At 52.7% G+C, this 27,725-nt stretch overlaps 1 protein-coding gene across 1 annotated transcript in view; it reads left to right on the forward strand.

Annotated features, from left to right (window-relative positions):
- The window catches only part of Parvb (parvin beta), a 90,143-nt gene extending 62,788 nt beyond the window's left edge, over nucleotides 1-27,355 (forward strand). The window contains exons 6-13 of the mRNA XM_052748516.1: nucleotides 1,425-1,540; nucleotides 4,329-4,387; nucleotides 9,056-9,075; nucleotides 14,887-14,948; nucleotides 15,348-15,416; nucleotides 20,567-20,668; nucleotides 24,291-24,363; nucleotides 24,565-27,355. Of these exons, the coding sequence (XP_052604476.1) occupies nucleotides 1,425-1,540; nucleotides 4,329-4,387; nucleotides 9,056-9,075; nucleotides 14,887-14,948; nucleotides 15,348-15,416; nucleotides 20,567-20,668; nucleotides 24,291-24,363; nucleotides 24,565-24,641 (578 nt within the window). The 3' untranslated portion in view covers nucleotides 24,642-27,355. The remainder of the gene's footprint in view (nucleotides 1-1,424; nucleotides 1,541-4,328; nucleotides 4,388-9,055; nucleotides 9,076-14,886; nucleotides 14,949-15,347; nucleotides 15,417-20,566; nucleotides 20,669-24,290; nucleotides 24,364-24,564) is intronic.
- The last annotated feature ends 370 nt before the right edge of the window (nucleotides 27,356-27,725 follow it).

A 27,725-nucleotide genomic window follows, 5' to 3' on the forward strand; every position in this document is an offset into this window, starting at 1 on the left:
AACATGCACCTTGTTAGTTTTGAGGTTAGGGTTTCTCACTGAGACCTGCAGCTAGCTCACCAGTGAGGCAGGGCTGGCTGGCCAGTGAATTCGGGTTCCTTCTGTCCCCAGCTACCCTGTGCTGGGATTACTAGCATGTGCTACCATAGATGGTTTTTTAAAAACTCCAACTTGAATCCTCATGCTTGTGTGGCCAACATTTTATGGACTGAGACATCTCCTCAGACCTTGTATTGTTTTTAAGAGTCTCGTGTAGCCCAGGCTAGCCCTTGGACTCACTATGTAGCCAAGGCTGGCCTTTAAGCCCCGATTCTCCTATCTCCACCTCCTGAATGCTGGGATTATATGCCTGGTCCAAGGAGTTTTTGTTGAGACTTGATACCAAACACCCAGGGTAGAGCCATATAGGGGTGGCCTACTGAGGCAGGTGCCAAGGAGCCCATGCTGGTTCAGGAATGTCATCTGTCAGCTGGTTTGAGGGATTTGTGGCATCAGAATTCATAGCCCAGAGGGAGCAGAAGGGCATGAGCTGACTGAAAAAGCTGATGGCATCTGTCATGTCCCTGTCCCCACCTCCTCTGGCTCCTTGCAAGGCAGGTGTGATGTGGTATGGTACCAGAGCCTGCCCTTCATGGCCAGGGCTCTGTGGTCTGCATAGGGAGCTTGGATCTTGGCTGTAGAGATGGGACTGACTCTGCCCCTGGTTTCTTGGCATGGCGTTGAGTAGACCCATCCTTCTAGCCTAGGAGCTGGGGCTGTGGGTAGGAGGTGCCTGACCAGCTGCAAATCCCTCCACAGATTTGCTGTAACCTGGCCTGAAACTTTACATTCAGGGAGAGTCAGAGCAGGCAGCCAGCACCGATTGGGCCTAGAGCAGCTCCTGCCCTTGTCACCTACCCCTCTGGGGACAGCTGATTGTACAGCAGCAGAAGACTGCCCAGTGCCAATGATAATGACATGTGTTATTGTGGTGGGTGTGTGGCTATGACCTGTCCTTCTCCCCGAAACCTGCGATTCTCTGCTTTAAAAAACATGATGCTTTTAAAAGTGGCTGCCAGGACCAGGCACAGTGACACACACCTTTAATCCTAGCACTCGGGATGCTGAGGCAGGTGGATCAGTGTGTGTTTGAGGCCAGCGGTTCTAGGCCAGCTAGGACTACATAGTGAGACCCTGATTTGCCCCTCCCCTCCCCCCAAAAAGAAAAAAGAACATGGTTGTCAAGTTGCCTTGGGCCAACAAGAAAGAATAGAGAGAAGCCAGGCAGAAGCAGGCAGAAGTCCCCTGGGGCCTTATCAGCTCTCTCTGTCTGAGGTCCTTTTGCCCTTCCCCAGAGGTCTCCTTGAGACATACCCTTAAGATGGTTCCCTGGTCCCTACTGCATCTGACCTGAGGCCTCTGTTTCTTCCCTCTCCACCCCAAAGCTATCCATGGAAAGAACCTGGTGTCCATTCTTCACCTCCTCGTCTCCCTGGCCATGCACTTCAGGGCCCCCATCCACCTTCCCGAGCACGTGACTGTGCAGGTGGTGGTCGTCCGGGTGAGTACACACTGGGCCATCTCTTTGCCCGTCTCTCGGTTGGCGAGGCAAGCTGACTTTTTCTCCCTGTAGTTTTCCAGGAGGCTACCTTGTATTTTTCCCCTCTTGATAAAATGCATAGCTCACCCTGGCTCTTTGAGAAATGATTGGAGCGGGAACAATGGCGTTGATTTGAAGAGTGGCACACGGGTGTTGAGGTTTAATTTCCCAGATTTCTGAAAAGAACGTTCATTTCTCTCCAAAGCCACCGAGTCAGAATTCAATCCCCTTGAATGTGCTTATTACTCACTGGAGGAGGCTGTGACCGGCAGAGTGAAATAGACACCCAAATTAAAGGCTCTCTACATTTGCTCCGTATTATAAGCTATCATTCTCCATTATCTCTTTTTTTAGGTTCATTTCTCTTGATTTACTTGGAGAAGGGAGCCAGGACCTGGGGTCCTGGTAATGGGGCCAGGCGTGGATTTGCCATGCATACTGTCCTGTTTTTCAGTCTTCCAAGCACACAGATGCTGGCCCGACTTAGTTCCTGTGCACAATTTCACCGTGCATTACATTTAAACATGTATTAAGTGCCTACTGGGTGCCAGGCATGTGCCTCAACTTGTGGGAACCCTGAGTGAGGAAAACCCATGTGGCCTGGAAGAGCCGCCACGTCTGCCAAAGGGCTGAGGTCACAGTTGGGACCTGCATGTTGTTGGTGTTTATGTTCCCGGAGACACCCAGCTTCTCTCCGTTCTCTGAATTTTTAGCTTATCTGTTCTGTGGTCTGTGGCCCATGACGACCTGGCTGAGCCTGTGTTTTCTGAAGCCGTTCTGACCTCTCTACTGCTCTGGGAGCTTAGCTGTACCCTGCCGGGAAGGCCCTTTCTGACATTAAGTGAAGGTCACCTGCCATTCCTCCCTGCTTCCTTCCCAGTCAGGATGTTTGTGGTCAGCGAGAGTGACGCAGACCCAGGGGGACCATTCCTGTGGCCCTAGTCTTGGCTGCTGGTTCATAGGCAGCGGGCCGGGAAAGGCTTCCCAAGGACACATGGGAAAACGGTTCCTAAACCTACCTACGTCAGCCCCAGGCCCCAAGAGTGCTGAGCGGGCTCACCGTCCGGGTATTTCCTTTCAGTCTCACACGTTGGTCCAAGACAAGCTTGGATTTTTGGAAAGTCTGACCGCTCCCAGCAAGCACCCTCCAGCATTCGGTGCCTTGACCAGGGTTCCTGAGTTGTCTGTGCAGAGCCCAAAGTAGAAGGGACCGGGTGAGGAAGTCCAGCTAGCTGGCAGCTTCTCAGAAATAGCACCCCAAGCTCCGTTCAGAGCTTCTTTCTGCCTCGCCTGAGGTCCTCTGGGCTGTCCGTATGCTTGCTCGGGTAACCCACTATCTAAATGCACATGGCATTTCATGGCTGGAATGCATGAAGGCCAAGCCTTGCTTACCCCCAGCCGCGGAAGCTTTGGGCAGGCCTTTTGATTTCTCAGGGTTGCCGCGATTTCCCTTGGGGTGATGGTGCTAACCACACAATTATCCAGCTCTCAGTTTACCAGTGATTTTCCCAATGCCCAGCGACTAATAGGCACCTCATTCACGCTTAGCCTGCAAATAAGTGAACCAAATACCTAGAATCTTTTGGTGGGCTCTCGAGTGTCATTTGTCGTGAGGCTGGAGGTGAGCCAAGCTGAAGTCACCAGCTGCTGTTACTTTTGGGGTTTTGTTTGTTTGTTTTGTTTTTAAAGATGTATTTACTTATTATGTATACAGTGTTCTGCCTGCAAGCCAGAAGAGGGCACTAGAACTCATTATAGATGGCTGTGAGCCACCATGTGGTTGCTGGGAATTGAACTCAGGACCTCTGAAAGAGCAGCCAGTGCTCTTAACCTCTGAGCCATCTCTCCAACCCGCTGTTACTTGTTAATAAGAATGAGTCTACAGGATCCCTGGAGGCCAGCTCAGGGAAGAGTGGGAGGGGCTCCTGGTTAGGACAGATTCCTGTGGTTCTGGTTACTTTGGCTGGCCTCTGAGAACTCCCGGTGTATATGGGCTGCCGTCCACCATCCCCTCGGCTCTCCTCCTGGCTGTGTGCCTGCCAGGGTTGCTGGGGTGAAGCGCCACTAACTGGGGGCTTCAAGTGGTGGCGGATTTCTTCTCGCAGCACTGCTGGCTTCATTCAGGGAAGCAGTGGTCCTTTTTGCCCTGTTCTGCTTCTGCTGCCTGCCTTTGTCCCAGGTTCATGGCCGTGGTCCTCCGTTTCTGCTCTTTTGTTTTTCAAGAGTGCTGCTCGCCCCAGCTTCAGAGTTCGTCACTCATCACTGCTCATCTCTGTGTGGCCCCGCTTCGCTAGTATTGGAAGCCACTAAGGAAAAGCAAGTTCTGAGGTCCTAGGTAGACATGTTTGGGGCCTTCTGTGTGGGCCATTATCCACATGTTCTTTCTCTGGTGTCTCCCCAGCACGTGAACTTCCTTACTACCCATGTCCCCTGCCCCAGCTGCAGAATATGAGCTTTATTGGGTGGGTCTTGCCTGGGATGTTTCTCTTGAGCCTTGCTTAATGGCCTTATCCCAGGGCACCATGGAGAACAATTTGAGGACAGTCATAGACCCTGAAAGGGTCTCCCTTGTGATCACCTGGAGTATACCTGCCCAGGCATGAAGTGTGCACTGGGTATGTGGCCCTCTCTAGGCTGGCATCCTGCCAGGGTCACCCAGGAGGGGATTTCCCATGAGTTCCACGTGTGTTCTCTATGTGGCTCCTGCCCCGTGGTCTGTGTATTGATTTTCTTGCTTTGGGGTTTTCAGAAGCGGGAAGGCCTGCTCCATTCCAGCCACATCTCAGAGGAACTGACCACGACCACAGAGTAAGTGGACGGCGGCTGCCCCTCGGGGTTTTATACCGCGTACCAACTGGCCTCCAGGGACCCATGCCTCATTCGAGCCAGGCCCCAGACTCTGGCTTCTGCCAGGGACACTGGCCCTTTATAAGCCTGTATTCCTCTATATTCTTTAGTCCTTGTGTGTGCTTTTATGTGGAGGTACCTGCCTGTCTCCTGCCTCCACACACTTTCTTCCAGGCTTCCCTGTCTGTCTCTCTCCCCTCAGAGGCTTTCTAATTCCTTATTTTAGAAGGTGAACCAAAGGGATGCTTCAGTCAGTAAAGCGCTTGCTGTGTGAGAATGAGGAACTGATTCTCAGCACCTACATTAAAAAACAAAACAAAAACAATTCAGGTATGGGGGTACATATCTGTAACCCCATCACTGTGTTGACAGAGACAGGAGAATCTTTGGAGCCCATTGGTCAGCCTGTCTAGCCAAATCAGTGAGCTCCAGGTTCAGTGAGAGACTCTGCCTCAAAAAACAAGGTGGTGAGTCAGTCTCTGACCTCTGCAAATGCTCACACTCTCACATGTATGCACACATCTCTCTCTCTCTCTCTCTCTCTCTCACACACACACACACACACACACACACACACACACACACACACACATACATTACACACAATTGAAAAAATTTAAGCCAGGTGGTGGTGGCACGCACCTTGAATCCCAACACTCGGGAGGCAGATGCAGGCGAGTCTCTGTGACTTTGAGGCCAGCCTGGTCTACAGAGCTAGTTCCAGGATAGTCAAGGCTACACATAGAAACCCTGTCTCGAAACAACCGCCCCCCCCAAAAAAAAAAATTTAAAAGAATGTCAGGTATGTTAGCTCAGGATGGCCACGGAGCCTCTTGTGTCCTGCTTGCTTCCTAGTTTTCCTCTTCACTTGCCAATCACCAGTTGCTCCTTTAGAGGAAGGAACCATGTGACCAGTCAGAACTGTCCTATGGTGGACACTGTGGAGTCCTCTGGTCTCTCTGAGAAAGCTAGAATTTTAAATAGCCTAGAGAAACTCTACCCAAATGACAAACTAGACAGTGTACTGTGTGTGTGGTCCCACAATGCCCCATGGCGGGTCCTAGGAACCCGCCACTTTCCCTCCTCCTGACTAAACCTGTTTCAATGTTTAAAACATCGATGGCGTCCGCTAGCCCACTAGCTCCATTCACGGGGATGCTAAGGCTGCGCATCTATAGCCTTTCGGCAGCTGACTGGCACAGAACCCACTCAAGCGTGGTGAGTGGGCTGCCAGAGCAGCTGAAGATGTGGCAGTGTTCCCTGTGACGGGAGTGTTCCGTCCTGCTCCCTGCAGCCCTCAGGGAAGGGCAGAGGGGCGGGGGGGAGCAGGTGGGAGTTGTGTGTTGTGCCAGCACAGTGGGTCTGTGGCTGCAGAAGGGTGAGTTCAAGGACTGCACGGTGGGGTGGGGGCTTGGTGGCCTGACTCGAGACGCCACTCCTGAGTCATTTCATTTTACTCACAAGCCTGCAGCCTGTCGTGTGAATGGGCTCAACCAGGCAGTTCTGTTAATCTTGCTGTGACTGGTCCTGTGGGGTCTGTATCTGAGGGCTTCCCAGGTCCTGATGGACCGAGGCAGCCTCTCATACTGCCTTTCCTCCTCATGGGCTGGGCTTCCTCTCTAGTTCCCTGCATGTTCTGGGAAGCTGAGTACCCTCATCCTGGCCTAATCCTGGATTCCTGTACCTCGCCTTTTATTCTGTGGGTCATCCTGAGCTAGGGATTTGGGGGAACAGACTCCACCTTCTGGCCTTGAGTGGTCAGGGGCCTGTGCAGCTGTGAGAAGCAGCCAAAGCTATCTATTGCCATCTGCACAGGGTGAGGGGGACCAGAGAAGGCAGCAAGAGATGCTGGGGGCGCCACAGTCATCAGGGGCGAAACCTGAAAGCAGAGAGAGGTTTGGCCACCAGCTGTGTCCAGCACTCTGGGGGCCTGCCGTGTGCCCCCTGGAGCTGGTCATGGGAGGAGCGGGGGGTGGGGTAGGGGTGGGCGGGTGGTGAACATGGTTCCTCTATTCCGGGGCTGGGGAGAAAGCCAGGCTGATGGTTGGGTGGAATGTAAGAGCAGGCACAGGGTGGAGGCTTGGGAAGTTCTGTGGCCACAGTGGTGTTTTCAGGCACAGGTGCACACTGTAGTCAGGGAGGGAGACACGTCCGTTGAGCCATTTCTGCTGGATGCCAGACACTTCCATGTAGCCAAGGAAGGAGCTGAGATTTTTTTCTAGTCCCTTGTCTGGCCCCTGTCCACCCCCACCCCCCATCCTTGTGGCCACAGGGGCTCTGATGGATCCGTAGAGCATTTGGTGCCTGCCAAAACTACAAGAGTCCCTGGGCCATCATGGTCCCTGCGGTGCACCTCCTGCCTATATCCTTCCTGCATCTTCTCTGCTGCACGCACCTCTGGGGATGCACAGGCCTGAGGTTAGTTTGGTGGGTTTTTTGGTTTTTGGAGAAAAAGTCTTACTATGTAGACCAGGCTGGCTTTGAACTCACAGAAATCTGCCTGCCTCTGCCTCCCGAGTACTGAGATCAAAGGTACGCACATTACACCGGGCACATTGTTAACACTTAACTCCTAGTTTCCCAGAGGGCTCTCCCTCCAGGAAGCCCTTCCAGCTTGCTATTCCAGCCAGGTGAATGGCCTTACCATTCCTGTAGCCTTTCAGAATCTTCCTTGTTACCGGCTCTAAGCTGTGGAGGAGAAACTCTGGCCAGGTCCAGACTCAGGGTGTTTGGTTCTGTGTTCTTTATGTGCTGCACATAGTAGGTCTTCCCAGTAGGTATTTAATAAGATGGAGCCCAAGCACTTGCCTACCCTAGAGGTTGGTGCCTAGGGACTGAGTGAATCTCTTAGCTTTAGGAAGGGAGCACATGGGTGGCAGCTGAGCTTCACAGAAACTCACCCTCATCCTCTGGAAGTTGGCTCCAGGACCATGACTCACAGGTCTTTGAGGTGGCTGGGTTAGCTGCAGCCACACCAACTTAGTTTACTTTCCATAGCTGTGATAAACAACCATGACCAGAAGCAACTGAGGGAGGAAATGGCTTATTCCAGTTTAACGGTTGTCGTCCATCACTAAGAGAAGTCAGGGCGGGAACTCAGGGAACGAACCTGGAGGGAGACACTGAAGCCGAGGTCATGGGAGAGCACCGCTGACTGGCTTGCTCAACCTGCTTCTCATCCAATCCAGGTCCCAGTCCCAATCAACTCAAAGCAAACCCCAACTCTGGCAGTGTCAACAGCTTAGTGTCTGACGTCTGAGACTCACTATCTGCTGGGCGCCAAGGAGCCTGCGCAGCTTGACCTTTCTGGCTCTCCCCTCTGCAGCACACACAGCTGGTCTCCTAGGCTCGCGCGGACCCCAAGCCATACTTGCCGATGTCCTCGGTGGTCATCCCATAGTACTGGCATCTCTAAAATGCTGTGGTCTCCACTCCTGGCCTCTCTAGGGACTCTGACCCTACCACGTGTTGCCTTTCTCCGTGACCCCTTCAATCCTGGGGCTTCTGCTGCAACAGAGGCTACCACTTCATCAAGGGCCTCTTTGGGTCTCTCATAGTGCCAGGCTTCAGCTTCTCTCTGTGACCCCTTCACGCCTTCAAAACCAGCACCACCTTACCAAGTTCAGATGCCAGCCCCAGGTACAGCCTTGGCCCCCTCTGAAACACAGCTTCTGTGTCCTGACCCTAAGGAAACGCTTCTCAGATTTTACATCATCAATGCTGGTTTTTTGTTTATCACAGCTGATTCTTCAGTCCCAGCTGACCCGAGCCACGGATTACCTCAAAATACCACCTAAAAAGCCCCATAGACGGGGTTGGAGAGATGGCTCAGCGGTTAAGAACATGAACTGCTCTTTCAGAGGACCTGGGTTCAATTCCCAGCATCCACACAGCAGCTCACAACTGTCTGTAACTCCAGGATCCAACACCCTCACACAGACATACATATAGGCAGAAGAACAACAGATTAACATTAAAATACATTAAAAAGCCCCATAGAGTCTTTGGGGGACTTTCAACATTCCCTTCAAAACTTCACCAGCAAGGTTTCCCAGCCTCATTTTCCAAGTTCTCACAACTCATTAATCTTTAAGCTTTCAAATGATTTTTCTTCCAGGCTCACCCCTCTATCAGTGGTTCTCAACCTTCCTCAGGCTGTGACCCTTTAATATAGTTCCCCATGTTGTGGTGACCCCAACCATAAAGTTATTTTCATTGCTACTTCATAACAGTAATTTTGCTACTATTATGACTCATCATGTAAATATCTGATATGCAGAATGTCTGATATATGACCCTGTGAAAGGGTCATTGGATCCCCCCAAAGGGATGCGACTCACAGATTGAGAAACACTTCTCTATCCGATGGCCATGGCTGTGAGACAATTTGATCAGAACCAATATACTCCTATGTCCCATCATCCATTATATCTGTCCTCTCTAAATGGCACACCAGGGTGGTCACTGTGTCAGGAAAGAGGGCACTATCTGTATGCTGATGTCAGTCATCTGTACACGCCCCTCCCTGGGGGGGCCCTGAGGTTGGGGGCTGGGGTCTGATTGGCTCTATCTGTCTCCTTCTTAAGACTTGGTCCAAGTCACCATCTGACACTTTGTTCTTGTTCACAGGCTTATGATGGGCCGGTTTGGTAAGTACCCTGGTTTGGGGTGGGACACACTAAGACCCGTGGGCACACAGGGGCCAACCCAGAAAGCTCTGGGGTTCTCAAGGTCATGCTTGTGAACTTGGGCAGGAGGGGTGAGGCTGGAGGGAGGGAGGAGTCCAGCCTGGAGAATGTCTCTAGCTTACCTACAGGGAGTGAGGGAGGAAAGGAGGTAATTACCCACTCACCTGACCCTGTTCCCTGGGCAAGAGAGGGCAAAGAGACCAAAAACCTGTGTGCATTTAAACCCTTGGAAGTAGAAGCCTGGCTCCTGGCTTAGGTAGGGATGTGGGCAGTTCAAAATAGAAAGCCCTTGGCCATAATAGTGTTCCCCAGCCGGCAGGGAGGTGAGGAAAAAAACAAAAAAGCAAAACAAAACAAAACCCAAAAAGCCAGAAGTCAGTTAGAAGCTCCCAGCTCATTTCCAGATGTATACCTGACCCTGGGAAATCTTTGGGGGTCAGGTGCCTCCTCCAAAACCTCAAAGAGCACCCTTCTCTAACCTAGAGGTTATAAAGAAGGGACAAAGGATATGAATCACCCCCCCCCCCCCCCGGAGAGCGGACACAGCTCTGACGGCCTGGAAGATCTTGAGTCTGAGAGAAAGCTGTAGCCACGTGGCCCCTGAGCCTTTTCCAATGGGCAGGTGCTATGGCTGCTGGGAAAATTCATGGGCTTTTCAGCATTTTGTTAAAGCAACTCAGCTCTCCTGCTACCTTCCTGGTCTTTAGTGTCACTGTTACTAAACACAAAATAAAGGAAGGTGGAAGGGAGCCTCTGTTCAGTCTGTGAAGGAGAGGCAGGGTGGAGGCAGACGTGGGTCCGGGTGGGACCCCTGCCCCTGTCCAGGTGCAGGCTAGTTTAGAGACATGTCTCTCCCTGTAGCCTCCTCTACATGGAGGAGGCTCTGAACCCCTGGGGATCGCAGAGGCGGGAAGATGACGGACGAATGGGGGACCCGAGAGTGCGTGTCTGAGTGTGGAACTGTCACTTCCGTGTTTGGACTGGCCCTGTTTCAGGTTCAGAGGATTTGAAAAGAGTTGGCTTGGTTGTGTGTGGGGGGGGAGGTGAGCCTGGGTCGGTATCTTGGGAGCCCCGGCCAGTGGGAAGAGCACCTGGTCAGGTGCACAGGGTGTGGCTCCCAAGGAGAGCGCCAGGTGCGCCAGGACTCCCCCACAGTGCTGGGGGACATCTGAGGCCAGGCCTCGGAGGCTGTACTCACTTCACTTCTCACGGGCTCCGGCATAAGATGAAACAGACTATTAGCCAGTGACAGGCAATTAGTTTCGCCCCCGCCTTGTGCTTCTGCTGACGCAAAGAGGTCTCCTAGTTACGCGCCTGACAGCCTCAGCCTTGGTGCAGTGACTCCCTGGGCTCCCAGACATCCTCTTGGCGGTGTGGGGGTGGGGGATGTGGCACTTGGCTGTCCCAAGATTTCTGGTCACATCTGGCTTCAGTGCTCTGCCAGGGTCTGGCCACACTACTACCCTCGGTGCCACAGTGTCCCCTGCCATGTTGGTTTCTACGGAGTCCTCAGCTTCTTCGAACATCGCTAGGCCCGAGGAAGGTCCCAAGTACCCCTTGTCATTTCTGTTTCCTGTCCACTGTCCCTACAGTGGCCTCTAAGGACATCCCAGACATCACATCCCCTGTGGCCTCCTTGATTTTTTTTTTAACCTCCTGAGTGTCCCAGCCCAGCCCCGTGACTCCCTCGCTTCCACTGCTTTCCAGCCACGAGACCCTCCTGCTAAATTACCCATGGTTCCCTCCTGCATTGGCTTAGCTATCACTCACTGGGGATCCCCTGCCACAAACCAGCATACACTGGTCCTGCTACCTCAGGTGGTCTTATTTATGTCTATAATAATGGGTCACACTTAGAGCCCTACTCCTAGGAGCCTCAGTGTTTGCTTGTACGCTCCCCTGCCCCAGGACGGTGGGCAATTGCTGTTTGTCGTCACATCCAATGGCCTCTTCCTTTGCTCGGGACTCTAGAAGTATCCTGGAGGCAGCCACTCACCCCAAGCCTGCATGATCTCAGCAGCCCTCCCTGAACCGCTGTCTCTTGTGAGGAGGGTCCCAGACGGCATGCCGAACCCCTAGGCTGAGCCTTGCTGGACCCAGTTCTCTCAGCCTGCTTGGCCTTCAAGTGTTGTGTGCAGGGGTAGCAGCTCCTCTCTGGTTACCCTTCCATCATTCCAGCAGATAAAGGGGTGCCCAGCTTCTTCCCATCAGCATCTTGTCCTGGCTGAGGTGGGAGCAGGTTTTTCTCTCCCTGGAAACAAGTCTCCTGGGAGCTGGGAGGTTAGAGCCTGGTCTCCATAGCAACGGCTTTGCCAGTTGCCTTTCCTCTAGCTGGTGGCCCTTCCTCCCCAGTTCCCCGACTCAGGGGCCCTTTCTGACGCTGTCAGGATGGGATGGGCAAGACCAGAAGCATCTTCGTCCCACACTCAGGTTGCTGTGATCCAGTCTCCTCCCTTCACCTCTCCACTAGAACCGGTGCTAAAACTCTAACCTGGGGTTCACACCCCTGTTCGCACCCGCTGGTCACTGTGCACCCAGGGTGCTGCACTGAACGATGTAGCTCCCGGTCAGCCTCTCCCCACCCAGGCCACCCTGCTCTTAAATCAACTCTGGGCTCGCTCGTGTTTCTCTTTGCACATTGTGTTCTCTCTGGCTGGAATGCCTTTCCTTCCCTCTCTCTCTCTCAGCAAGCCTGGCTCAGACCTCAAGACTCTTTCCTCCATCCCTCCATTGCCCCAGACCAGCCTGATAGTCAATCGAACCTCAGACACTGAGGGTTATGAGAAGGGGCTGCAGGGGGTAGAAATAGGAGCCCCCAACCCTGTCCTGGGCACAACCTCCTGACTCTCGGTGGATGAGTGGCTTATTGTGGCCCCGGCCTCTGCTTTCAAGGGGAGTCAGAAACGTGGATTAGGGATTAGGGACCCTCCTGTCTCGATTAGTAACTTCCTCAGCTCAAGAGGGAAATTGTGGGGACCTCGACATGCCTGAGAGCCAGGCTTGTCCCTGTGACAATTCTTGATGCTCACAGAGGTGGTGGGGGAACGGACAGGGTTGTTCCTGCTTACAGAGGCAGAGATCCTTTAGCTAGGGAAGTGGCCTGAAGTCTGTGGGCTTTCAAATCACGCGGTAAGGATTTGAACCCAGCTCTGTCCTGTCCCCCCAACCCTTGTTTAGAGCCCCTGGTCCTTCCTGGCCACGGGGCCACATGATGTGTCCTCTTAGGCCCAGGTGAGCAGCCCAGCGTGGGAGGCACCCAGCAGCCACCCACATAGCATTCTGGCAGCCCAGCAGGGGCCCAGCTAAATAAACCAGTGACGTCAAGAGTCTCAGCTCCTGGGGCTCTGCCTAAGCCGCTTTACAGGGCTGCACTGCTTCCTGAGGACTGAGCTCCTTTTGCTCCTTTACAGATTGTTTTCTGGGGGATAATCTGACTTAGCTGATTATGGAAGTGAGTGGCAGCTGGTGCTGACTGAGGGTGGCGTTTTGTCCCCACCGGCTCCTAGGGGAAGGAGCTGCCTCCCTTCCCCCAACAGACAGACAGACAGACAGACACACACACACACACACACACACACACACACACACACGCACACACACGCACGCACACACACACTCTCACACACGCACATGCGCACATACACACACACACACACACACACACACACACACACAAGGTCCCTTCTCTCCATTTTTGCCTCTCACCTTCCCCAAGACTGAAGATGTTGGATGGAGGTTGGACGGAGATGTCTCCAGACCCTGGCCTGAATCTCTGGCACCCTCCTCTTAGGCCTAGGTGGATAGGAGGCTTCCTTCAGACCATCCTGGCTGGCTCTTCTCCTAGGAACCCTGGCTTGCTCAGCTCACCCCAGCCTCCTTCATTCTTCTCCTTCCTCGTCCTCAGCACACCCGTCTCCCCCAAGGTGGGAGAAGGCTCCCTGTGCATCCCCCCTCCCGCCAGGACTCTAAGCTGGAGCTGAGAGTGGACGGCCTCTCTGCCAGCTGGGTCCCAGGATCACATAATGCCCCCGGGAACCGAGAAGACAGAGGTCAGGGTCCAGGTCCCTCCCAGGGCCTCCACTCCCTCTGTTGGCCCTGGAGCCCCCAGGCCTCTGCTTTGACCGGGGCCTATCTATCCCATTTATCCCAAAGACTTCTGTGTCCCCACTTCTTTCAAATATTAGCAGATATTGGGGTTCAGAAGGCACCTCTGGAGGGGTTCCAGGTTCTTGTGTCCCTGAACAAAGGACAGAGCAGAGACACACACACAGTTGCAGCCAGAGCAGCAGGTTTACTGAGGCGTGATCCAAGTGAGGAAGTGAGGCTTCCAATTTGCTGGGCTGGGCTTAGAGCAGGCTTTCCCCTCATTTGCATAGCAAGGGTATTTTGGTTCATTTGCATAGAGTAGGCTTTTCTGAGTGCTCTGTTTGTCACATGGAGTTCACACAAATTCGTGTGTCAGCATCTCTCGCTAGCATCTTAAATCTGCACCCCCAGGGCTGTGCCACAGTGTTACAATGAGCCCCAGGCCACCCACAGACTCTTTGGAGTGCTTGTGTCCCGAGCCAGAGGCACATGCAGATTTTCAGATTAAAAAAAAATTTTTTTTCTTTGTCAGCCTTGGTGGGCTGGAGGTGTCCATTGTGGGAAGGGAGGGATTTCAGGGTTCCAGGGTTCTCTCTTTGCCAACTTGTTTTTTTTCATATTCTAATTTTGCAAGGCTTCTGTCCTCTGGTGGCCTCCCGTAGGGAAGGATGGGGACTTCTGTGCCGATCAGGTGACAGCTTGCACACATGAAACAGAGCAGGTCGTGGTTCACCCAGGAAGAGGGAGGCAGTGGGACACCTCAGGGGGCAATGGGTTGCCTGCGGAGGACACCAAGGGTTCAGATGCCTTCACGCTGAGCACCTCTGCTGACCCTCCCTGCTGTAGGAGTCAGAGACAGGGCCAGGAGCGGGAAGATCATCCATCTCTCCAGGAGAGTTAGGAACCGAAGGTCCAGCAGGAGAAACTGTCATTTCAAGTTGTGATAAATACAAGCCTGGACCCTTCAGAGGAGGTGACCTTGGAGAGCAACCTGGGGACAGTGGGGCTGTGTCAAAGGCCCTGAGGCATGTTTGTGCCTCAGGGCTGCAGAAAGGCCATGGAGAAGTGTGGGAGGGTGCCCATCTTGTTATGCGCATGGGAGAGAGGGTGGACCACAGTCTAAGAGGATGAGAGGAGGTAGGTTTTCCACCGGCTAGTGGTGAAAAGACAGTTGTACTTTTAGAGTCTGGCTGAGGGGGGAGAGGCCAGTTAACCTGGAGGCTGTGGCCATCCCCAGGTTAGGGGAGGTGGACCAGGAATGGGGGCAGCAGACCTGGCCAAGAGTAGAAGTAGTGGGATTCACAGACAGTGATAGAGCTTAGGAAAGGAGAGGCAAGGGTACTTCAGGTGCTCAGTGGGAGCATGTCGGTGCCCATGTGTGACCTGGGATTCCATGCCCAAAGAAAGCTTTACAGATCGTTAAAAGAGCTCGAGAAAGCCCCACACACTCTTGGTTCATAATCCAGCTCACGATCCCGGTTTTACTCACACTCAGGGGCAATGCCAATCTGCAGGCTCCTCTGCTCTGGCAGAAACTCAAGGGATCAAGCAGACTGGAACCCCAAGGCAGAACATCCTGAGGAGTCAGGGTGGCTGTTTCCAGAACCGATGGCTGAAGGTTGGGATGAGGGTAGCCGAGTGCTCTCTAGAACTCACTTCTGTGTCCTCTCTTGCATGTCATGGCAGAGCGGGATGCCTTCGACACGCTTTTCGACCACGCTCCGGACAAGCTCAACCTTGTGAAGAAGGTAGATCTTTGCTCCCCCACATCCACCCCCTTCATAGGACCCGTGCCTATGCAGACCCTGTCTAAACGCTCTGTGGATGCAGGGAAGGCGGAGATAAGAGATGAAAGGTGTTTGGAATGTCTAAGATTTGCCTTGTGTGTTGAGGCCACGCCCAGCAATGTGTGGCATGGCAGTGCCCTTTCACAATGGGGTCATATAGACCAGACTGAATGTACAGCTTGATCCCTGTTGGCACTGTGCCGTTAAGACTCGGGCTGGCTTAAGAGCATGGTGTCTGATGCACAGCCTTTTTGTTTTAGCCGCCAGAAGAGGGTCTGGAGGTCTCAGCCTGCCGTGTTGGGGGCTGCGGGTGGTCTGCAGAAGGTTGCTGATATTGCCTTTGCCTCTCTGCCTTGACAGTCTCTCATCACATTTGTGAACAAACACCTGAATAAGCTGAACTTGGAGGTGACTGACCTGGAGACCCAGGTAGGCAGAGCGTTGGTGAAGGGTCCCTCTGGCCTGTGCTTCTAGCAGCTCTCAACTCAGGTCGGGTGTGGCAGCAAGTGGGACCACCTTGTCTCTCTCAGGAGGAGCTTCCAGTGTGTAGCCCACAGCATTGCCCCAGCCAGACCAAGCTGGCTGCTCAGACCCTCTGCCCCCTGTAGCTGTGGCAGCCAGAGACTGAAGGCTGAAGCCATGGACTCTGTAAGCTGGGAGTCCAGAGTCCCAGGGTGAGCAGGCTAGCTCCTTCCCAGTCCCTCTGTGGTTTCTGCTGTGTTTCTGCAGGCGAGCTTTGCTATTCTTGCATCCACAGATACGTTACTTCCATCTTCCGGGACCTCCTCCCGTGTCTGCATCTCTGTGTCTGTACATCTGTATTCTACACACAGCTCTCTGTGCCCCTCCCCACCCCCACCTCGTCTGCTTCCCTGGAGTTAGTGTCTAGAAATGGATACATGAGAGCAAAGAAACATCGTGCTGGATTAGAGCCCACCCTAATGATACAAGTGCAGCAGGGACCCTGCTTCCAAATGGTGTCACGTGCACAGAGTCTAGGGATTAGGACTCCAACTTATTTTGGGGAGAGACGGTTCAACTTTTAGCACCCACCCCCACGACTCCATCCCACCCTGCCACAGGGCCCTTTGCTTCGAAGGAAGGTCTATGGGTCTGGAACGCTCTGTGCCCTCTGCTTCTGTGGTAGAGACACCGCAGCCTCACATTTGGTCCTGTGGCAGCATGGAGACAATGCCCCATCCAACCTGGGGCCGGCGAGATGGCTCAGCTGGTAAAAGTGATTACCGAGCAAGCCCGAGGACGCGAGTTTGATCCCCAGGGACACACACAGTGGAAGGAGACAACGGACTCCTGCAAGTTGTCATCCGACTACATACGCACTGTGACACGAGCCTGTTGCCCGTCCCGTATATCATACAAGTTACAAGAATAGAAATAAACATCCATTTGGGGAAATAGGGACAAACCCTTTCTTCCATATGTATCTCAAACGCCCTCTCCTCCAGCTAGAGCGCCATTGTAGTGACAGTCTCTGAGCAGGCAAGAAGCCCTGAGGGTCCAACAGAATTCTCTCCAGCTTCATTGTGTGCTTGAGTCCCGAGTCTGAATCCCCGGCGCAGACATCCCTAATGCTCAGCCGATCCTCCCTAAACCCCTGGGCGTTTTCTTCGATTGCCTTCTCTTTCCTTAACTTCTCTCATTTGCTTTTCTAATTAAAAAAGTAATTCAGGTTCATCGCAGAAATGTCTGAAAATGAAGATAAGGACAACGAAACGAAAGTCACCATAATGTATCACCCCACTGCACCCCGGGGTTTGTTCCAAGCACTTCTCCTGGGGATTCTGGGTGTATGCCGTGTGGTCTGCCTTAGGGAGCAGATTGTGTATGTGTGTGTGCACATGCACACGCATGCCCGTGATTTGCAAATTCGGCTCTTATCCTTAGCTGTTTGCTCATGCAGCACGCTTGCTGGGTGACACTTTAGATTTCCTGAAGCCGGGGAAGCTGAAGTGAAAAGCTGTTTCTCTCCCTCCCTCCCTCCCTACTGCCCACCCCGCAACTCCGCCTGGTCTCTTTCAAAGTGTTCATGCATAAAACAACACACTCACTCTTTTTAATAAGAGTCGATCACACTGGACAGCTGTTTTGTAATGTGTTGTTGGTTTTTTCCTCCCTAAATACATTTGGGCATCTTCTTGCGAGAGATGGATGTCTCTGTCTGAAGCTATTTCTCTTTTCAGTGTCAGTCATATTCATTCTCTCTCTCTCTCTCTCTCTCTCTCTCTCTCTCTCTCTCTCTCTCTCTCTCTCTCTCTGTGTGTGTGTGTGTGTGTGTGTGTGTGTGTGTGTGTGTGTGTGTCCCGTGTCCCTCCCTCCCTCCTTAAGATAGGGTCTTAAAGTTAGGCTTGGATTCACTTTGTAGCCCAGGCTGGCCTTAAACTTTTGGTGATCTCCTGTCTCAGCCTCCGGAGTGCCAAGGTTATAGGCATGCACCACCATGCCTAGCACTGGGCTCTTTTAACCATAACTTTCTTAGGTTGGGAGGTGCAACTCAGCTGCATTTGCTCATGCTTATGGCCCTCGGTTCCCTCCCCAGCACTGTTAAAATAATTGCCTTCCCTTCAGGTGAGGCTGCATTAGAGGAAAGCAGCCCTATGATTGGACCCCTTCCCCGTTCTGCGCATGCTGAGTGGCGGGTGTTCCACCCACAGTTATTTGTGCCCTGCTTATTTCCTTGGGGTTAACATCTAGAAATGGAGGCAGACATGGAGGTGTAAGAGCAAAGCAGCATGCACCATGAGGCCAGGGGTGGTCTAATCATGGAGGCTGGCATCAGCTGTGTGAACAACTGACTGGCCCACATCCTCTGCAGCCCACCCAGCATTTCCTATGTGGCTTTGCAGGACTCACAGCCAGAGCATCTTAGACGAGGGGGAAAGCTGTATTTTTGCTCATGTCTTTTTCTTCCCTGCTATCACATAAACTGGGCAAAGTCTGCTTTGGCCATCGCTGGCATCCTATTAAGTCTGTGCTTGGTGGCTCGTCCCCTGGAAGGCCAGTCACCTGCTCACAAATGACTTTACGCCTTTTGCTTCTTAGGGGGGCATTTCCCCTGAAGCTCCAGGTTCTTCAAATCAGATATTTGTGATGTTCCCTTTTTCATTTAAATGCTGTCAGGTGGGAGTCTCCAAGACCCTCGGGGACAGTGGAGGGCTGGGTTGAAAGGGTCTGAGCTTGTAAAGGGGTACCTCCCCTTCTTTAGGCTGTCATTGACGTATTTGGAGATGTTAGTCCCTGGAAGCTGAAGGCCTCTGAGGGGTCCTAGCCCATACCACCTCTCCAGGAGTCCTGCCTGGGAATGTTAGAAAAAGGCCTTGACAGGTGGACCCTCCTTTAATGATAGAGGTATTCTGTGGGTATGCCATTAACTACGGCAGTCACTGACCATTGATGTGGAGGTTGAAATGTGGCTGGTACCCCCAGAAGCTACCTTCTGTATTTTAATAAGCTTTTAAAAAGCCAAATTCAGGAGCCAGCAGAATGGTTCAGAGGGTGAGGATACTTGCTGCCAAGCTTGTCAACCTGAGTTTGATCCTGGAACCCAAATGGTTGAGGGAGAGAACTGACCCCCACAAATTGTCGTCTGACTTCCACATGTGTGCGGTGGCATGTGTGGGCATGCGTGGTGGGCACACATACTCACCAAACAAATCATGTAATTAAAAGAGAGTCAAGGGGGCTGGAGAGATGGCTCAGTAGTCAAGAGCAGCTGCTGCTCTTGTGGAGAACCCGGGTTTGGTTCCTAGCACCCATATAGTCGCTTACAAAAACCGTTTTAACTCCTGTTCCAGAGGATCCAATGTCCTCTTCTGACCTCCATGGACATTGGGCATGCACCTCATGCTTATACATACATACATACTTGCAGGTAAAGCACTCACATACAAAAATAAATCTAAAAATAAAAAAAATAGTGTCAAATTCAGGAGTTCTGAATATTGCTTGCCCAGTAGTAGACAGCTACTGCTGTCTGAGTGGTGAAGGTGTATAAAGAGCCACCATTAAAAAGGTTTGTCAAGAAAAAAAGGCAGCGGAGCTAGAAAGGATAAGGGAGCCGAGGTCACATGTTCCTAATACTTGGGAAACTGAGGGAGGAAAATGGCTGAAAATTCCAGACCAAGCTAGGCTAGAGTGAGAACCTGTTTAAAAAAAAAAAAATAACTGGGCTGGGGAGTGGGCTCAATGGGCCAGAACACGTGCTGCACAAATATGAGGACCTGAGTTCAAATCCCCCACACCTAGGTAAAAAGCCAGGTGTGGTCATGTGCACCTGCAACCCCAGTGCTGTGGGGGCCAGACAGCAGGATCTGTAGGGCTCACGGGACAGCCAGACTAGATGAAAATGGTGAGCTCCTGGGTCAGTGAGAAACCCTGCCTCAAGGAAATAAAGTAGAGAGCAATAGAGGAAGACACCTGATGTCCTCTGACCCCTGCATGCTTGCCTATAGACGTACTCATATATACACAATGCACTATAACACACACACACACACACACCCCAAAAAGTAAAAAATAAAAAAACCCCAAAAAACAAGCAACAACAACAACAACAAAATTCTAGCACTCAGGAAGCTAGGGCAGGAGGATCATTTTGAGTTTGAGGCCAGGCTGGGATACATTTATGACCCTGACTCAAAAGATAAAATATAAGTAATAAAATAATAATAATATAACAAAAGCAATGGAAGGAGTATGGGGGTGCCTAGGGAGCCTGTGTTTAATGGAGACAGAATTCTGGAGATGGCTGGTGGTGACAGTGCATGGCAGTATGAATTGCTCTTTATGCCCCCGGAACACTTAAAAGTGGTAAAGATGGGGCTAGTGAGATGGCTCATCACCAGGTCAAGACGCTTGTCACCAAGCCTGATGACCTGAGGTCAACCCCGAGGACCCACATGGTGGAGAGAGACTTGTCCTCTGACCTCCACATGCGGACTGTGGTATATGCGTGCACATGCATACACGCACACAAAAGTACAAATTTAAGGGCTGGAGAGGTGGATCTGTGCATTAGAGCACTTGGTCCTCTTGCAGAGGACCTGAGTTCAATTCCTGGTACCCACATAGCAGCTCACAGCTGTAACTCCAGTCCCAGGGCATCCAATATCTTCTCCTGACTTCCATGGGTGCCAGGCACACACGTGGTGCACATACATACATGCAGGCAAAACATTCATACACATAAAGTCTAAAAATTAAAATTGTTTAAAACTGGTTAAGTTGGCAGAATTTGTATTCTATGTCTCAGGGGCCAGTTGCTGCCCCTGAAAAGCAGCTGTTGCCCCTCCCCGGCTTGCTGAGGGCAGGGCAGGGTGTCAAGAGTGAGGGCCCTTTGTTCTGGACCCCTGGTCCCCTCCTGTGGGTGACTAGGGCATGGGCTCTTTCCTTGAGCTCTGCTGAGAGTTTGCAGTGCAGGGTGGGGATGGTGAGGTGGGGAGGGGGTCCTGGGTGGGGGGGAGCACTGCAGCTTGTGGGCATTCCCACACCCTCCTACACACATGCAGGGTGTCTGTCCACCCCACACATGCCCCAGAATTGTCACTGAGTTCTCTCTGCAGTTCGCAGACGGCGTGTACCTGGTTCTGCTTTTGGGCCTCCTTGAAGACTACTTCGTCCCCCTACACAACTTCTATCTGACCCCCGACAGCTTTGACCAGAAGGTAAGTACCTTGTCTCTTGAGAACGGCCCCAGCTCACTGGGGTAGACAGGAGGAATGTCCCCTGGTGCTACTGACCAGCTGCAGCCCCTCAGTATCCTTCAGAATGGGGAGCCACACAACATGTGGGATTCAATCTGACACAGCTCCCTGAAGACAGACTAGGAAACTCCTCTGTGGCATGCAGCGCGTCCAAGTTTGCTTGGTCGTGTCTCCTCCAAGTCTTTCCCACAGGCTTGGGTTTTTTTGTTTTTGTTTTTGAATGACTCTGGTCAAATGCCACACACACAGCCCTCTGGGCTGGCCTGCTTTGGGAGCCTCCAAATGTTATGTCCCGGGGTGACACGTGTGTGGCTCTGTGACGTGTGCCCGCATGTGTCAATTTGCTTCTCGTTTCCCTCCTGCTACAATAGGGCTTTTTTTTTTTTTTCAAATATTTACAATCGTCCCTCGGAATCTGCTGGGGACGGGTTCCAGGGCCCCCTCGGGTACCAAAACCTGCAGATGCTCAAGTCCCACATGTGAAATGTCGTCTAAAGCCTACACACTTCCTCCTGTGGATGCTAAATCCTGTCTGGTGGCTTATAATACTTAATGCAATGCAAATGTTATGCAAAGTAGCTGCTTTCCGTATTGTTAGTGATCGACAGCGGAGGATGATTGTTCAGAATGCTGCAGTCCCCCAGACACTGTCCGTGGTCTGCGGCTTGTGTCATCTGAAGATGTGTGTGTGTGTGTGTGTGTGTGTGTGTGTCTGTATGCATGTGTATGTCTATGTCTGCATATGTATACATGTATGTCTCTTCATGTGTATATATACATGACTGTGTGCAGCCATGTATGTGTATGTCAGTATATGTATATATGTATGTACATGTATATGTCTGTGTTTGTGTATGTATACATGTGTTTGTCTATGTTTATGAGTGCATATGCATGTGTATGTATGTGTATTCATTTATATAAATATACATGTCTGTGTATGTGGGTGTGTGTTTATGTATGCATGTATGTGTCCTCATGTATGCCTTGTGGATCTGTATATGTGTGTGTATATGTGTGTGTGTGTGTGTGTAGGAGCATACATGTGTGAGTATATATGTGTATGTGGTGGGGCTGTGTATATGTACGCATATTTTATTTCTGTGCTTGGTTTCCTAGACAATTCCTCTCGTAGGACCCTCTGGATGGACCCTACACCACCTGGGTCCCTGTTGTGCCCGTCTCTGTCCCTCCCAGGTTCCCCGCAGTTAGGTCTGCAACTGAAGAGTCAGTGCCTCACTTACGGGGACTTGGCAGAGGCCAGTCTGAGCTGCTTGGGGCTCATGGCACCTGCCACTTTAGTTTTCCAAGGTGTGAGGCCCACGTGAGGCCTGGAGGCAGACGGTGGCAACCGCAGCGGGAGCCAGGGGAACAGCAGGGGACAGGCCAGTGTTTATCAATCTGCCGGCTCCTGGCACCGAGCAGTCTGTCTGCTCGTGGCCAAATGTCGCTCCTATCTTGCCTGCAGAGATAGAATTGGGCAGATTAGAGAGGTCTTGGCATGCTGGAGTCCACACTGGGCATGGGAGGAGAGCGAGTGTGGTGAGGACCGAGCGGGACAGAGCTCATCAGGACCAGGGAGCCTGAGGTAGTTGTAGAGACCAGAGGTCAGAGTGTCTGGTGAACAGGTCCCTGTGTATCCAGGCCCCCATGTGGCTATATCATCTCTGGGAAATCTTGTCTTTGTTTAAACTAATAAGGAGGCTGGTGAGAACTGTGGATAACCAGCAGAACTGGGTTTTTGTCCAAACAAGGCTTTGCCCAGGTGGGAGAAGCCACGTTCCCCAGCCTGGCTTTCTCCCTTTGAAACCAGGATGAACATCTATGCTGGCCGCTGCCCTGGCCTGGAAGGCTTCAAGGATGCCTCTGGTGATGATACACATCCAGAGGGCCCACCCATTCTCCAGGGAGACAGGAGGTTGGGATGTGGGTCCTCTCCTCAGGCGGGCATGAGGATTGGGTCCCTTTCTTATTTACATGTACATTTACATACATTTACACACATTTACATATGCATTTGGACCTCTTCCTCCTGGGAATTGTGGTGAGGGTCATCACAAGTTACTGCCACACCTCTCTGAGCCTTGACCCATGGATTTGTCTCCTAGTCCTTGTGGCTGGGAGGGTCATGCCCTGCACTGGGGCAGGGCAATGTCTCTGATCAGCTCTGTGGCCTGAAGTTGAGGGTCCTGTGCTCTGGCCCCGGGGCATCTTGGTGACATCTTAAGAGTGCCAGAGGAGGTAGAGATTCAGCAAACAGAGTAGATGTACCATGTGCTCCCTCAAGCAAAGCAGCAGCCTACATGTTTAACCAAAGACGTTAGTTTGGGGATGTGGCTCAGTTGGTAGAGTACTTGCCTAGCATACGCAGGTCCTGAGTTCGATCTTTGGCATTGTGTGAACAGGCACAATAATAAACATCTGTAATCCCAGCATTTGAGAGGTGGAGGCAGGAAGGTTAGAAGTTCAAAGTTATCTCCCTAGACTTAGTTTGAGGCCAGCCTGGCCTAAATGAGACTGTCTCACAAAACCAAAACCAAAACCAAAAACAATCAGCATTAGGCTGAGAAATAAATAGCTCAGTGGCAGTGCATATACCTGGTACACAGGAAACCCTGGGTTCACTCTCTGGCCCTGGGGTGGAGGAAGCCACAAGACCAGGCAGCTCAGACCCTGTGGGCTCCTGCCTTCTGTTAATTCACGATTGACATTGTAAGGCAGATTATTGCTGGCATTCCTGGCTCACCCAGGGCGGAGTGACAGACACTGTCACTACTGGAGAGACAGTTGGTCACTGTGAGCTCTCAGGCCTGTCCAGCTGGTGTCTGTGAACTTACTGGTTTGCTGCTCTACCTTCCCATCCTCCTCTGCTCAGGGCAGGTAGAAGCTGCACATGGTTTGGTTGGTCTTGACTTCTGTAGACTTTAAACAGGACAGAGAAACTCCTACTTGGAGCCTCTGGCCATCATTAGCAGAATGGAAGCCTCAATGGAGTGCTCCATTGGATGGGCAGGACAGGGCAGGGTGGGCAGGCAGATAGTTGGGGCTGTAACCAGAGACCTTCATGCTGGCCTTTGAGCTAACCTGAATTCCAACAGGATCCCCAATTGCCTCAAGAACAGTGTACCTACCTCACAGAGACACAGGCCTCCATGGATGCCCAGCTCTTTAGTTATCTGACAGGTAGCACGAAGGTGCCCTGTGCTTGGAGGAATGTCCAGAGCTGAGTGCCTTTGCAAGGGAGTTGTCTTCCCCAAGCCTCAGTTTCCCAATCTGTCATGTCTCATCATGTGATAGACTCTGGCTCAGAGGGAGCACTTGGCTATCAACCCTGGGGGAGGAGGGCAGGCTGGAAGTTGCCATTCTTCCATCCCCTAAACCCAGATCTGTGACACGGGGAACAGGAATTATTAAGTTCCGCCCAGTGGACTCCCTGTGTGCTTCCCCTGTGTCCTGGTGGGCTTTGTACAAAGGGAAGCAGTCAGTTCTTTCTACACGGAAGGAAGGAATGTGTGGACATGGTCAGGTGTGGGGGACGTGGCCCTCACTGGCACTGACCCTGCTGCTGTCTTGTCTCTGGCAGGTGCACAACGTGGCCTTTGCCTTTGAGCTGATGCTGGATGGAGGACTCAAGAAGCCCAAGGCACGCCCTGAAGGTGAGGCACCCGCCAGAGAAGCTCAGAGCACTAAAAGTGGGACAGCGGGGTGTGTGTGTGTGTGTGTGTGTGTGTGTGTGTGTGTGTGTGTGTGTGTCAGGGCCCCAGCGGCAGACAGTTTTCTGCTACACATGTGGCGGTGCAGCTCACAGCTCCTGAAATCCCGCCTCTTCAGCTGACTCTCTCTGTTCCCTCCTGCAGATGTGGTGAACTTGGACCTCAAATCCACTCTGCGAGTCCTTTACACTCTGTTCACCAAGTACAAGGATGTGGAGTGACTGAGTGGCCGATCCTCCTGGAACCATTTCCTAGGCAAGAAAAATGGGTGTGTCCATCCACGGCCCCTGCTTTCCCAGGAGACACGTCCCCAAGGAGACCTCAGGCTTCCCATCCCAGCTGTGCGGCGTCCCTCCTCTCTGCTCCCTGCCTGGTTTGGTTGTTGTTTTAAAACCCTTTTTCTTTATGGTCCCCCGGCCAACCCGTTAGGCCTTTGAGAACTTGGTGCTTAAAACACCCTCTCAGGTTTGAGGCCTCACTTCCTCTTTCGCTCTGCTGCCATCAGGAGATGGGAAAGAAGGAAGCCCTCGCCTAGCCCTCCGCTGGAGAGGGTTGTCCACCTGCGCTCCAACCCACGGAGCAATTGCTGATGGCAGGCAGGGCTCAGCAGCCCCGGCTCCAGGGACTCCGCCCCACTTGTCCTCAGGAACCCCCTGGGCTGGGCTCTCTGTGGAAGCAGGGTCTTGTCTTAGTAAAAAAGATCCTCACAGTTTTTCACTCCTGTCTCAGAAGGCTTACACTGGTGACGTGTGTCCCCGCCCCCCACCCCCACCCCATCCGTCTTGTGGTTTACTGGTTTTGACTGACCTTTTACGTAAACTCTCAGGACCCAGAATGCCTCGGGGGGCCCCCCCTGGGGAAGCTGCACAGGGCATGTCTGGGTCTCTTGCTGGCTCTGAATGTGCAGCTTGAGCCGGCTTGGAGCCGGAACCTTCCGTCTCTGAGGCCCTGTTAGGGAATGGACACGTTTTCAGAGACTTTACAAGGGGGTGGGTATCCACTACTGGGGCTGCCTGATCACGGGCTACAGGAGGCCAGAATGACAGAGGCGTGCATCTGGAGGCTCTGGAGGCTGGAAGTAGGAGATGGAGGTGCTGGCAGGGCTGGCTTCTGAGGCTTCGTTTTTCACCACTTCCGCTTCTCTCGTCCTTCACACCATCCCCTTTCCTGTGTTAGTCTCCTCTTCGTTCTGATAGGGAACCCATCCCCTCCCTGTACGACCTCACTGACCCCATGACAGCCGGCAAGGGCCCTGTCTCCAAATGCAGTCTCCCCCGGACACGCCAGGAGTAGGTTTGTGGGGCATGTCTCAGCGGCTAGTGGGGGCATAGGAAATGTCCACATCCTTCCTAGAACTCTGCTGGCATCCCCTGCAGCATGTCCTAGAAAAGAAAAGGCTGTTGTTCCCACAAGCCATTCACCACCCATTCTCCTTGACTCTCAGAGCGGAGTGGTGATGCCGTGGCTGGCTGGCTGCTTGTCTCAGGAATCCTGCTTCTGTGGCTCACCCCCTCTCCTGGTCCTCCCACCTCCACACAGCCACCCTCTTCCGTGAGCCCTCAGCGTTCACGGCAGCTACAGTGAACCTCCCTCTCCTGATTCCCTCCTTGCCGCGTGCGGACCAGGGCTGTGGAGCGAGGTGTTGATACCAAATAACATGCCAACAGCGAAGTTCCAGAAAACAGTCCAATATCCTCCCTTGGTTCCGCTGTTGCTAAGCCGGGGATGGGCTTGGAGGTGGCTTCCCAGCGGGGGAAGAGATAATTAAAACGGCATTACCGTGTCTCCCTGTGGGATGCGGTGACATTCAAGAGCCACACTGACAAAATAGCCCGGACTGGAACGTCCTGTGCTGTCTTCCCTACATGCTCAGAACCACAGCAGCATCCGGGAGCTGCCGGCTCCGCCTTGCTCTGCTCACAGGTGGTCTTGGCAAGGGTGTCTCACAGCCCTGGGGCAAGAAAGCCTTGGTGCAAAGGGTTTTCAGAGACCTATGATGCTGAGGGGGAAGGAAAGGATTCGTCTGGGAAGGGTGGTGGTGGTTTCCTGTGCATCCCTATCTGGAGGACATATGTTGCACTTGGAATCCAAGTGGGCTCCTTTGCCCTGCTGCGGGACTGGTGAAGCCAGGGTTCCGTGAAGGCGGGACCTTCCCCACTGTGGTTCTGAAGTGCCAGGGAAGGGCTACCTAATGTCCTTGCTGTCCTCTCACTGTGGAGGTGGCATTCATACCACAGCCGGGACAGAGGCACCAAGAACCAAGGTTCCTAGGCCAACTTCAGGACCACCTGCATAAGGCAAGGCTTTCTTCACAGATAGCCAGTTGGTGTCCCCATTAGTTTAGGGAGAGCTGTCCTCCTCCACGCCCTCAGGTAACCAGTGCCTCCTCCTCCTCTTCCTCCTCCAACTTTCCCATGGCTTTCACTGGGGGGGGCCCCTGAAATGCAAATGCTTCTCTTTGAGTTGTTAATTCAAGGAAGTTCTGGAACCTTCTACTGCTTGGGTCTACATTCTCTCCTGACATTTATTTGAAGAGAGGTCTGGCCACCAAAACTGGTAGAAATGCCATCATCTGTCACCCCCCTGCACACGGAATCACAAGGAAGGGTCAGGCAGGTCTGCACCTCCTCCTCCCCCAGGTCTGCAGGACAGGTCTGGGGTTGCTGCTCTCTGTCCTGCACTGATCGATCGGCACTGGAGCCCTGCTGACCTGGGTGGGCCTGCAGGCTGCTCTTGTTCCCCATTTACACCCAGTTGTGCAAGCCCTGAGTCCCCAGAGCCCCTGCATCCTTCTCGGCCCGACAAAACGGGAATCTTATTCTCAAAGAGCCAAATCCACCCCCCTCTATGTTGCAGCGCTTTATTGTCTTTTTAATTGTTCGAAGCCAAGTGTCCTTTGGATTTCTGGATATTAAATAAAAACCACTGAACCCCCGGCTGTGCTTTGATCAGACCCTCCTGGCAGACGGCAGGGACAGCGTGCTTGCGACAGCTCAAACCCATGCCTTCCTGTGCCAGACGTTCAGGCGGGAGACGAAGCTCGGGGTGTCACAGTGTGCTCCGACTTACTCTAGTAATGAGCTCGGATGCACCAGCTGGCCTGTGGCTCTTTGGGGGGCTGCTTCTCACACATTCCATGTCCATCCTCCCCGCCCAGAGCTGAGACTGCATCATTTCACATTGCCGGGCTGGCTCGAACTCTCCCTTCTGATGCTTCCAGGCACAGGCTGAAGGAAGAGGCTGGTGAAGAGCAGAAGGGCTGGGGGGATGGGCTTCCCTGCTCTCTCTGTGGACAGAGTAGGAAG

The sequence above is a fragment of the Peromyscus californicus genome, unplaced genomic scaffold (genome assembly GCF_007827085.1).
Source record: "Peromyscus californicus insignis strain IS unplaced genomic scaffold, ASM782708v3 Scaffold_20__1_contigs__length_68692818, whole genome shotgun sequence".
Taxonomy (NCBI): domain Eukaryota; kingdom Metazoa; phylum Chordata; class Mammalia; order Rodentia; family Cricetidae; genus Peromyscus; species Peromyscus californicus.